Source organism: Brienomyrus brachyistius, chromosome 18 (assembly GCF_023856365.1).
Source record: "Brienomyrus brachyistius isolate T26 chromosome 18, BBRACH_0.4, whole genome shotgun sequence".
NCBI classification, from domain to species: Eukaryota; Metazoa; Chordata; class Actinopteri; order Osteoglossiformes; family Mormyridae; genus Brienomyrus; species Brienomyrus brachyistius.
Genome location: NC_064550.1, coordinates 13944823 through 13957499, shown reverse-complemented (window position 1 = coordinate 13957499; position 12677 = coordinate 13944823). Strand labels below are relative to the sequence as shown.

The window sequence follows — 12677 nt, the reverse complement described above, 5'->3', positions numbered from 1 at the left end:
TCGACAGAGTAGCTGCAGCTTCGACCTGAAGGCCGTTATGTGGTCAAACAGCTCAGTGATGATCTGATCCTTCCCTTGAAGCTGAATATTCAGGGTGTTGAGCAGGTTAGTGATGTCCACCATAAAAGCCACGTCACAAAACCATTTTTCATCTGTGGGGACTTGAGTGTCACTGTTCTTGCTTGTCAGAAACTCCGCGATGACATGGCGCAGCTCAAAAAATCTTTTGAGGACTTTCCCGCGGCTCAGCCACCTCACCTCTTGGTGGTAAAGCACATCCTTGTATTGTGAATCAACCTCCTCTAGAAGAGCTCTGAACTGGCGGTGTGAGAGCGCTTTTGATCGTATGCAGTTTATGATTTTAATCACGTCACGCACCACGTCTCCCATACCAACTGATCTGGCACATAGTTGCTCTTGGTGCAGGATGCAGTGGTATTTTGCCACCTTACCTCCACATTGGGAAAACTTTTGGGAAATTAGTGTGGCAAGGCCTGTTGTCCTCCCAACCATGGCAGGTGCTCCATCAGTTGTTATCCCAACCAATTTTTCCCAGCTCAGCCCGTTCGTATCCAACACTCGCTCAACGGCTGCAAACAAATCCTCACTTTTTGTTGTGCTGCGCAGTGTCTCAAATCCAGCCAGCTCCTGAGTTATTTCCATGTTTTCATTTACTCGCCGTATGAAAACCAAAAGTTGTGCAGAGTCCGAAATGTCCGTGCTTTCATCACACGCCAAAGAAAAGGCGACAAATCCAGCAGCCTTTGCTTTAAATTGCTCCTTAATGTCTCGAGACATTTCTTCAATACGACGTGTCACAGTATTTTGTGAGAGGCTGATCTGGGAGAAAGTTTTTGCCTGTGACGGGCACATGATTGTCGCAGCTATGGACAGACACTCCTTAACAAAGTCACCTGTTGAAAATGATCTCCCAGTCCGGGCAATTAGCGCAGTAATCTCAAAGCTGGCCCGTGTCGCGCTGTCCTGGGCTGTCGAGGGCCGTGTAAGAGTCCCTTGTTGCCTGTGAAGTTTAGCCAGCAGCTCCCTGGTCTTGTTCTTTCGCGCATCACCTTTGAATTGCGAAAATGCTGCGTGCTTCGTCTCATAATGACGACGAATGTTATACTCCTTTAGTACAGCAACAGACTGGTTACAAATAAGGCAGACCGCTTTAGCATTTATGTCAGTGAAAAAATATTCTTCCTCCCAGCATTTTTTAAAATGTCTTTTGTCTGTGTGCCACTGACGATGCCGCTCCATGTTGATAGTGGCTTAAGCTAGCAGCCTGGTGGTGACCCGCCACAAACTGGTTTGATCCCGTATGGCGGCAACAAAGACTCATGGGACTTTTTGCAAATTGTTAAAATATGACTATTTATGAAGTGTGGAAATGTACATATGTGCACAGATATTGTCATGCCCGGCTCGTCCGCTCCTCCTGTGTGCCACGCCCCCTGATTACCCACGTGTTTTCTCCCGATTGTACCCAGCTGTATCTAGTTCATTTGCTCAGTCCTGTGTATTTCAGTCCGTGTCTTACCTGAGTCCTTCGTCCGTCATTGATGTCAGTCAGTGTCCGATGTTCCCTGTTCCCCGAAAACCTTTGATTAAATCCCCGTTTGCCCCGAATCCTGCCTGCCTGCTTCCTGATTCCCCGCTTGCCCTCACGATCGCCGCTCTGCCCGCGGTCGCCCGTGACAGATATACTCTACATTACCCTTATAGTTGCTTGTATTTCAATTTTAGTCTTAGATATTTCAAATGTAATCAAAGCACCAAGAGTAAAAATAAACGCACTGATAGCTACACTGGGATTCGTGCTTTAAGAGTTTTTTAAAAAATTTTAGTACAGTAATAATTTAAATTTTTAGATATCCATTGGCGGGCCAATCTAAATAGTACGGCGGGCCAATCTTGGCCCGCGGGCCCCACTTTGGGCACCCCTGCACTAAGGTTTTTCATAATCCATTGAAATACTGGTTTAGTGCAACCCCTTCCCCTGGGACCTACAGTAATCATAGCCGGCAACTTGAATTTGGAGAAGTGATGTTACCTCTGGACTGATTACAGTATGTACTGTACACGATATTATTATATTGCGGGTGTCAGAGTTTGCGGGTGCGGACGGGCAGGCTGGCAGGAAGGAGGCAGGGAAGGACGAAGCAGGGAGGTAGAATACGGGGAAAACTGGGGTTTTATTAGGGGAAAGATGGCTATGGGCAGAACGGGACATAACAGCACTAACATCAATGACGGACATCGGACAGGGCAAGATGTGGACTGATATAGACAAAAGACATGGTGAAACAACAAGATACAGCTGGGCATGATTGGGGAAGCACACGTGGATAATCAGGGGGCGTGGCACACACGACGATCGTACGAGCCGGGCATGACAGTGGGCCTGCGTTCATAGTGGGGTACCGTAGGGTTAAATTTTAGGACCACTACTGTTCCTAATTTACATTAATGATACTGACACCAATACATACAGTAAACTGGTTACATTTGCAGACGACACCAGGGTGGGTGGTGTAGCAGGTACTGATCTAGCAGCGGAGAGGCTACAACGGGATCTGGATTTAATTAGCGACTGGGTGGATACCTGGCAGATGGAATTTAACATAGATAAATGTAAGGTAATCCATACAGGGAGCAGAAATATAAAAGTACAGATATATTATGGGTTCCACTGAAATAAAGGTAGCTGGTTATTAGAAAGATCTCGGTGTGTATGTTGATGCTTCCATGTCAGTGTGGGGAAGCAATAAAAAAGGCCAATAGGATGCTAGGTTACAACTCTAGGTGTGTGGAGTTTAAGACAAGGGAAGAGATGCTACAATTATACATTGTTCAAAAAAATTTAAGGAACACTTTTTAATTAGAGTATAGCATCAAGTCTATTAAACAACTGAGATATTGATCTGGTCAGTTAAGTAGCGGAGGGGGTGGTTAATCAGTTTCAGCTGCTTTGGTGTTAATGAAATTATGAACAGGTGAACTAGAGGGGCAACAATGGGACGACCCCCAAAACAGGAATGGTTTAACAGGTGGAGGCCACTGGCATTTTCCCCTCCTCATCTTTTCTGACGGTTTTTTCACTAGTTTTGCATTTGGTGACGGTCAGTGTCACTACTAGTAGCATGAGGCGATACCTGGACCCTACAGAGGTTGCACAGGTAGTCCAACTCCTCCAGGATGGTGCATCAATATGTGCCATTGCCAGAAGATTTGCTGTGTCTCCCAGCACAGTCTCAAGGGCATGGAGGACATTCCAGGAGACAGGAAGATACTTAAGGAGAGCTGGACAGGGCCGTAGAAGGTCCTTAACCCATCAGCAGAACCGGTATTGGCTCCTTTGTGCAAGGAGGAACAGGATGAACACTGCTGAAGCCCTAGAAAATGACCTCCATCAGGCCACTGGTGTGAATGTTTCTGATTGTTTGGTCAGAGACAGACTTCATGAGGGTGGCTTGAGGGCCCAACGTCCTCTAGTGGGCCCTGTGCTCACTGCCCAGCACCATAGAGCTCGATTGGCATTTGCCATAGAATACCAGAATTTGCAGGTCTGCCACTGGCACCCTGAGCTTTTCACAGATGAGAGCAGGTTCATCCTGAGCACATACAAGGGTTGGACGCACAGGTCATGACAATTATTGTGTTATATTAGTATACTACGGGGTTAGCAAAAATATTTCTGAGCTACAGTTATTAAAGGTACCACCTTCACTTTTGGCATATAATAGCTGTGTAAAAATATTACAAAAAGTGGACCACGTCAATCAGTGGCAAAAATAATATTCCGGGGGACCTGCCCTCTAGTCTAAGTGAAAAATATTTTTAGGGAGCCACTGCTGGAAAGATAAGATTAAAGCCCTTCCTGACCCTACTTCTTAAGTACCTATGTGATCATCTGTGGCAGGGGGTCCTTAGCTCTGGTCGATATTCATTTGGGGGTCCCTGGATCAGAAGAGTTAGGAAACCCAAAATTATTAAATGAGTCCCGTTGTGGTCCTGTTTTTTATTTTTTGTATGTCTCCTGTTTAAGTTCACTGAGAGTGACAACAAACTGGAGACAAATTCCTTGTGTAAAAACAAAAACAAAAAGCTGATTCTCAGTCACATCTGGATTGTTTTCAGGGCTCTGTTCACCGGTGACTGGAAGGATTCGGGAAAGCGGGAGTACCAGTTCCCAGGCATTTCCCCAGATACAATGCAGCAGATCATGGAATACACCTACACGTACTCTGTGCTCGTCACGGCTGAGAATGTGGAGAACCTCCTGGCAGCTGCTGATCGGCTGAATATCCTGGGCATCATACAGCGCTGCAGTGACTTTCTGCATGAGCAGCTCTGCCTCGACAACTGTGTTGGGCTTCTGAAGATCGGAGATGTCTACTGCCTCAATGAGCTGCGCCAGTCTGCATTCGACTTCATCCTGAAAAACTTCAAGGAGGTTGCCATCACCTCAAACGAGTTCCCAGAACTCACCCTGGACATCATAGAGCAGGATGAGCTGAATGTCAGACAAGAGGATGCGGTGTTTGACGGCATCATCGGGTGGATCGAGCACGAGCCTGCCACCCGAGAGGCCCACATTTCAGCTCTGTTGCCGAAGGTGAGTATAGTTATACTATGTTCTCATTGACTTGTGTATATAACAATACAATGCTCATTGAGTGAAGTCCTTATTACTGTTGCACTTACTGTTGTACCCTTAATGTTAGGAATTGCTCATCTCCAGAGATTCACAGAAAGCACTAAGGAACTCATGGGAATTCTCTCATTTTTGTTTCCTGTGTAGATTCGCATGGCTCGTATGGATCTGGAGTACTTTATGAAGATCGTCAAAGCCAACGATCTAGTGAAGGCCAATGCGGCGTGCAGGCCAATCATCACTGATGTATTGAAGATCATACATGATCTCAACGATAAAAATCCACGATCTGACTTTGAAAGGTCACTGATCTGGCCGTCTGGTCGGGGTCTGGGCTGGTGCGCTTCTCGGCTGCTGCGGGGTCCAGGGTGGTCTTCCGGTTTCCTCGCCAGAGGAAAAAAATGGGGTGCACAGAGAGTATATACGGGGAGTGAGAGTGTGTGTACAGCGTTCATTTCTGTGTGTCTCTATGTTGGGTGAATGTGTAAATATTTGTTTATGTGTGCATGAGGGTGGGAACGTATGCTTGTATATGTGTGTGCCTGTTTGTCTATATGCATGTGTCAGGTTGGGTTCTAGACTCCACCTGAAATAACATCTCGGGCTCTATTCCCCCCCGCCACACTCCCTGCTGGTGGATGGGGCACCTGGCCACTGGTGCGTTGGTGGTTCTCGATGTCCAGGGCTGGGTGCTCGGGTGGGTGCTGGCTCGCCCTCGGCGGTTGCCTGGCGGGATCTGACCCTCCTGGCTCTGTCGGGCCCTTGCTGGGGGGGCCCTTGGATCTCTGGGCCCAGGGCCTGGTCTGCCCTGGTGGGGCTGGCCACCGGTGGAGCCTGCGGGCTCGCCGCCACGGCCCCCTGGGGCTCCTGCACTGTGGCTGCCGGATGGCCTCCCTCCGGAGCTCTCCTCTGCCCTTTTCTGGGTGAGGGATGCTATTCTCCCTGCGGTGGTCCTCCAGGGGCTCCCATGCCCTGGGGGGCCTCTGGCTGTCTGGGGTCTGGGCCTCCTCCGTGTCTGCTTCATGTCCTGAGGGATGGGGCTGTGGCTCCCCACACACACTACTAGACATTTACATGGAGAAACCTTTTGAACACCAGCGCGCTCACATACACAGGTGTGCACACAGGGGTACAAACAGATTCTCACAGACACATACAGGTGTACACACAGGTACTCACAGACACACACTGTCTTGATCGGCTGTTGCTCCTTAACATGCTCATTGTGACTCGTACAGATGTTGGTTGTTGTTTTCTCTCATCAGCAGGTATTGAAGCAGATTATCTGTGGTTTTCTTTCTTCTTTTTTTTCTCTTTTCCCTCGCTCTCTCTCTATTTCCCTTCTTCTCCGTTTTCGTCCTTCTGTCCCCCTCTCTCTCTCTCTCCCTCTCTTGAGGAAATAAATAAAAATAAATAAATAAATAGAAATAAAGTAGTCCTCCGCAGAGGGGGGGTGGTGGAGGGAATATATATATAAAAAAAAAAGAAAGGCCACTGATCCGCCCACGCCTGCCCGCTGACATCTTATTGGCCATTGGTGGCTGGAATTTCCGCAAAACCAATTGGATTGAAGCCTATGACACCCGGGCCGACCACTGGGTCGATGTAACGCAGGGGCAGGAGACTCGCCAGTCCGCCCATGGCAGTGTGTATTTAAATGGCTTTGGGTATTGTTTTGGGGGTTTTGATGGCCACAATTTCACCAACACTACGCAGATTTGACCCCGTCGCACGGACATGGTAGCACATGGCACCGATGCACTGGTGCCACTGAAATGTTAGCGTGGCCGTAATTAATGGTTCCATCTATGTAACGGGTGGCCATTTACGCTTCTCGCCTCTAATCATAATCGAGTGATATGACCAAGAAGCCAACGAATGGACTATTATCCAGCCCATGCATGAGGAGCGACAGGATGCCAGTGCCACCACCCTGAATGGAAAGGTAGGTTAATAGGAGGGCGTCTGACTGTGGTTACCCTCATTTTCCCCTTGAAATTGATTATGTTACATACTCAGTAGCTCGCTTTGTCTTCAAATGGTTGATTTCAATCCATAATTTAATATAAGTTCAGTAAACGTCAGTGTTTAGATAAAACATAAATGACCTTGCATTGTCGCTCTGCATTAGTGGCACATTGGGCAGTGCTGTGGTGTCCAGCTCTATGTTTTTGCAATTTTGCCCACAGCCCAAGACTTGTGAGATACAATAACTGGTGTTAACGTAGGAGCTTTACCCAATTCCAGTCCTGGAGGGTCAGAATCCTAAACAATTTGCAGATTTCCCTATTCAAACAAACCTAGTGAACTTAATAATTATCTGATTAAGCTGCGGTTCACAAGGGAAATGATCACAACTAACTGTAAATTCCCTACCAATGCCCATGTGCTTCCTGTGGTAGGCTCCAGGTTCACCACCACCCTGTACCGAATAAACTTTTATGGAAGATGGATGGATTAAACATGCATTAGCTAAATGTACATTTATGCTTTCTAGATCTCCATCTCCAATCATATACAGCATAACACACATCACTTGTGAACCATCTTTCCTAGATATACATTTGTGGGGGTAACAATGGAGCTCAGACCACTTCCACTGCGGAGTGCTATGATCCACTCACGGGCGAATGGACCTTGATCGCTCCCATGCGCACTCGCCGACGTGGCCTTGGAGTAGCGGCATATCAGGGAAACATCTATGCGGTGAGTGATTCCTTTCTTGTACTCTGAAACAAAGGAGTCAAATCTCAAGATTTATCTGAGACTCATTTTTTGTCACTGCTGCTGTGTCACAGATTGTAATGCGCTTAAATCAAACAAAAGAATTCAGTGGATGAAATGACCTGCTGGGAAGGCCCATCTCAATACACATATGCTCCCTGCATATCTGGGTTTTAAACAAATACGCTTAGTAAAACTTAGTAAAGCTTAGATTTTTTATTATAGTTATATTCTGTAGTTCCAGACACAATTGCTCTGTTTGTTGTTTTTTTCAGTGTCTGAATACAAGTATTATTTTTAGTACTAATAAAAATAATAATAAAAGCAAAACATATGAACATAAGTATTTCACTGAATTGTACAGGTTTTCTGTTGCCCAAATCCACTTTTTTCACTGCAGTTATGTTGACATGTATGTTGAACACAAATTAGTTATAAGCTTGTGTCCTATATAGACAATGGGAGGTTCTGTGCAGCCTGCTATTATAGGGCGATAATTCCTTAAGAGTTCCTGACTTCGAGAAAGCTGATATTTACTTATCCGTTTGGTACCCGAGTGATCACTTACCATTGGTGTCTCCCAGGTGGGCGGTACCAACGGGGCTCATCCAGTGCGGAGTATGGAGGTTTATGACCCTGCAATTAACCAGTGGCACACTGCGCCTCCCATGAAACAACAAAGGAGCTATTTCGGCATCGCAGTGGTGGACGGCTTGCTGTTTGCAATGGGAGGCTCCGATGGCTTCAAAGTCACTGCAAAGGTGGAATGCTACAATGCAGAGAAAGGCAGCTGGTTCCGTACGCAGGACATGATTACGCCCAAGAGGAACTTCAGCTGCTGCACAGTGCCCCCCTGCATCGTACAGTACGCTGCACCTCGCCCACCTGCCCCCATCTGCCTGCCTGGTGGGTAACCAGGTTACGCATCTGCCGGTGTGGCTAGCATCACTGGACTTAATCAACAGAAACAGTGGACACTAACAAGAATCAGAAACATTCACCAAAATAAGGAAAATGCCTCTTGAATAATGGACTGAGGGAACAGAACTTAGACCTTACAGTGGAGTCAGAGCATAGAGGTTAAGGCACTAGAACAGCTATCAAAATGCAATTATGGCAAGACAACTGCTTTCCTTTGTTATCGGATGCTGTAGTGGTTTGCTCCTGTTGTGTAACATGCCACTTGTTTGCATGCATTTGTTAATTGCCTTGTTCTCTCCAACCATTTCTCTGTCTTAGAGCATCTGCCAAATGAATAATACAAAGAGCACAACTATAGCAGAGCTCAGCTGGGACCTCCTGCATGCTTTTACAGCAAGCAATGAGTGTGCTCTTCTAGAACAGATTTAATATCTGGCTACGGTTGTTGGGGACACATGTGTTAGATATGTGAAATGCTTTATTCATACAAATAAAGCCCTTATATTTGTATTTTTATCACATGTGTTATCACATTAATTTTATGAGTAGTATCTTCATAGAATTTGTGCCGTGTGTGTGGTGTTCTCCATATTAATTCATATCTCAATTAAACATTATAACCAAGATGCAGCCAAAGCCCCAAAAATAAATTCTGAATATCAATCAATTAACAAAAACAATACAGAACAATGTTTTTCAACCTGATCCACAGGAACCCCCAGTCCATCCACGTTTTTGCTCCTTGCCAGACAGCTGGTGCTGGGAGAGAGCAAAAACATGGACTGCTGAGGGTCCACAAGAAACACTGATAAAACATAATATATATGCAGACCGAATGTCTATGGCACCCCCTAAAGGAGCATCATATGCGTAAAGAACTGCTTAAGGTTTCATGCCATAGGACCCTCCAGAGCATGAAAGCCAGCTTCTGCTTCTGGTTCCAACACTTAGCCAATCTACTGACCCTTCATCACCGATTGCCGAGTTGGAAACATTCAGGTGGATCAGCTGACCTGCATGCTTGCATCCAATCAGAAGCAGCAAATTTCCCTCCATTTTCCCCTTCTTTTTCTCTTATCAGCTTACAGTTATATTTCCTGTTGCTCATCTCAGTTTGTCCTAGTCAATTAATATTCTCTCATTTGTTAAGTGCTACTATTTATTGTCTTTCTGTGAGTTAAACTGAAGGTTACTTTCCCCTATAGACCGTCTCTTCCTGCTATCAGGCAATCAGGCCAGTGGGACAGGAGGGAGGGTTCTACCCTTTTTCACTCAGGGTGACTGGAATTTTCCAAACAAACGGGCAGTTTCAGAATCCCCCATTTGTTGCGGTCTCCAGAAAAGTGTTACATATGAACCATGTGGTACAGTCTGATTAGACGAAAGCATCCCATAGAGCTGTTTCTGATCTAAATGAACAAATTCTGAATTATGACTCTTGAGCTTTGTTGATTTTAGAGTTTTCTGCCATCTGGAGTAGAAAAAAAACCACACATTTATCTCAGAATTCTGACTTATTAAGTCGAAATTCTGATTTTTTTTTCCCTCACAATTCTTACTTTATTTCTCATTATTCTGAGTACTTCTCTAACAACCAGCAATTAGTCGGAGACATCACTTCTGCTCCAGCTTTAATGGTTCAGTGAGATTTGCATACAGCAGCAGACAGGAGCGAAGGCTACAATGGCTGTATCTGCTCTGTCCAGGCATTTTATTATTTCCAGTTGTGTGTGTGAATGGCAGCCTACATCGGAACTTGCAATTAATTATCCTGTAAATGTTAAGCTGGTTTGCAATGAAAATGGGCAATAGAACTTCTCTCTTGCCTAATAAGTTGTGGTACAAGCATATCTAACGTTAATGCTTCGTGCATTAGACCAGGGGCGCTGTAAAGGGGGGGTAAACGATGACGATTCTCGGGGCCCATGACTGAGAGGGGGCCCAGAGAAGCCCCCAATAAACTGTGTGGGGGGCCCTGTCAAGATTCCTTTCATGGGACCCAAAATCCTTAGCAGCGCCCCTGCATTAGACATATATAATATGATGTCTACCGTTAATGTAATAACTGCCAATAATGTGCTAATTTTCCCCCTTAATGTAATAAAGGCTGATAGTAATAACTTACCAATATCATACTAACATATTTGAATCAAAAACGTATCACATTATTACATTATAGGCTTTATTACACAAAAAAAACGGGAAAATTGTTATGTTATTAGCAGTTATATTAACAGTAGTTTATAGTAGCTGCTATTAACAGCAGTGATTAGCTGCTACAGACCCTAACAATCACACAATTTCTTTTGACTGCTTATGATTTTTTGCACACTACTGTACACACACACACACACATATATGTACATATTCATATGGTTGATTGCCCACAAAACTCAACTGTGATTAATCAGCCTGTTCTCCAGACCAAAGAACAGTGAAAACCATTCTAACTTAACCTACAAGAAGCAATTCCAGAACACAAAGAAGAAGATGTGCTAGATGTCTTTATGGGGACTCTGCATTCATGTCTATGGGCAAAACCCTAATCCCAACTATGAAAACGTTATCCCCTACCCAGCCCCAACCCACAGTCGTTGCTGTTGTAGTTCTCTCCTACCATTTATATTGTCACAATGAACTATATCCTAAGATGTACAAGTAAAAAGTTTGTATATAGTATAGCATGAAAAATAATAATAAGAAGAAAACTCAGCCAGAGTGGAATTGTTTTATATAAACACTCGTGCGCTCTTGCGTTGTGTACACCCAAAATGGCGATTCCACAATAAACTGCGGCTATATCGAGTGTGATGTTAGCTGCAAAAGACGCAAGCAGATCCCAACTTCACTTTGCTACACGTGCATTGTAAAAGCAGGGCCACAAACAAAACAACACCTACGTCTCTGTACTCGATTCAAACGGAAAATGTCGCCAAATCCATTCACCATTTCACTATGTGCTAGCTAGTCATGGCGCGAGCATTAGCTGCGGACGCGAACAGCTTCAGCTTATCTTCCCACAATTCAGCTCGACTGTTTAAACTTCAGCCAAAGACAACATTCTGTGTTAAGTGAGAATTCTAACGATAAATAATAATTACTTACATCGTTCAATGGGCGCCCTCGGAATATCTGTCCTGCCGCTACTCCCATCCACTTCTAGCTTAACTCGTCCATCTGTGTGGGTGCGCAAGAACGATGGGTGCCGTGAAGCTGCAGGAAAACAAACTTAAAAACCTGCACGAAAATATATTAAACGTGGAGGAGTTAGTCGGCAGAAGTGAGGAATTACAAAAAATAAAATAAAAAACGATTTCTCAAGAAAAGATCATAAAACAGGAAAATGGTCAATAGCTCATGGAGTGATATTGCACACTGTACCTTGATTAACATAACTGCTCCATAATACATAATCGATTATATTCAATAGCGTTCAGGATTTGGGTGAAGTGTACACAGCACAATAATCATTGTGATAATTCCACACTTGCTGCAATTTGTTTTCATGACCGTATTGGGGATATATGCTGTCCGATAAATACGTCCGCCTTGTGCTAAATGTTGACCAAAACAGACGGACCGCCCAGCCCAATTTTCAAGGACTTTTCTTGTTCCAAATAATTGCCACAACGGGCCGACCAGATTTACCCCATAAAATAATGTCTTGTGGACATTTGTTGCTCAATGGCTTATGTCTAAAGTGGAAACTAGGGAATAAGATGCGAACTTAAACCTCGTTCCTGACAGACATGTAAAGGACCTTTTTTGTTTTTCATTTTTAGAAACGTAGCGGAGGAGAAAAAATATGAAAACATTTATTTATTTATTTATTTTATTTCGGGAATTCGTGATTTGACTATTCTTACATAATACAAAACTTAAATTCTAAGATAAGCACGGTATACATTTTCCAAAAGTGATGTTAAAAACATTTCACTTGTTCTTCTTGTACAGCTGATTGTGCGTAGAATATACCCCCCCCCCCAATCCATTTCGAGTCTCAAATATAGATTTAAAAATAAACATTACGGTATCTTAGGAAACTGTGACGCAAAGTGCGGTTTTTGCGTCTTAGAATGTATGTACACGTGATTTCGAGTGATATAAAAAGGAGAGAGAGACGAGATATCCACATTTTTGAATTATGATGGCACACGACATGGAGCGAGTACTGATGTCCCCGGCGTTCGAAGTGTTTAACAAGCTTCGGCTGGCAGGACAGCTTTGTGACGTGGTCCTCATCACCGACGGTGTTCAATTCAACGCCCATAGAGTAATTCTGTGTGGCTGTAGCTCCTACTTCCAGTAAGTAGCTGTGACCCATATATGAAGATGCGAAAACAACAAGGAGTCAGTTTTTATCTCTCGTTAGCAA

The 12677-nt window shown here is 44.6% G+C and overlaps 2 protein-coding genes across 3 annotated transcripts in view; both read left to right on the top strand.

Moving 5' to 3' along the window:
• Positions 1 to 9236, top strand: part of LOC125713237 (kelch-like protein 10) — a 39842-nt gene extending 30606 nt beyond the window's left edge. The window contains exon 5 of the mRNA XM_048984215.1: positions 7966 to 9236. Within this exon, the coding sequence (XP_048840172.1) occupies positions 7966 to 8295 (330 nt within the window). The 3' untranslated portion in view covers positions 8296 to 9236. The remainder of the gene's footprint in view (positions 1 to 7965) is intronic.
• Positions 9237 to 12449: 3213 nt separating this feature from the next.
• LOC125713148 (kelch-like protein 10) overlaps positions 12450 to 12677 on the top strand; it is a 34893-nt gene continuing 34665 nt past the window's right edge. For both annotated transcript variants that reach the window (XM_048984078.1, XM_048984077.1), the window contains exon 1: positions 12450 to 12607. In XM_048984078.1, coding sequence (XP_048840035.1) covers positions 12450 to 12607 — 158 coding nt within the window. The remainder of the gene's footprint in view (positions 12608 to 12677) is intronic.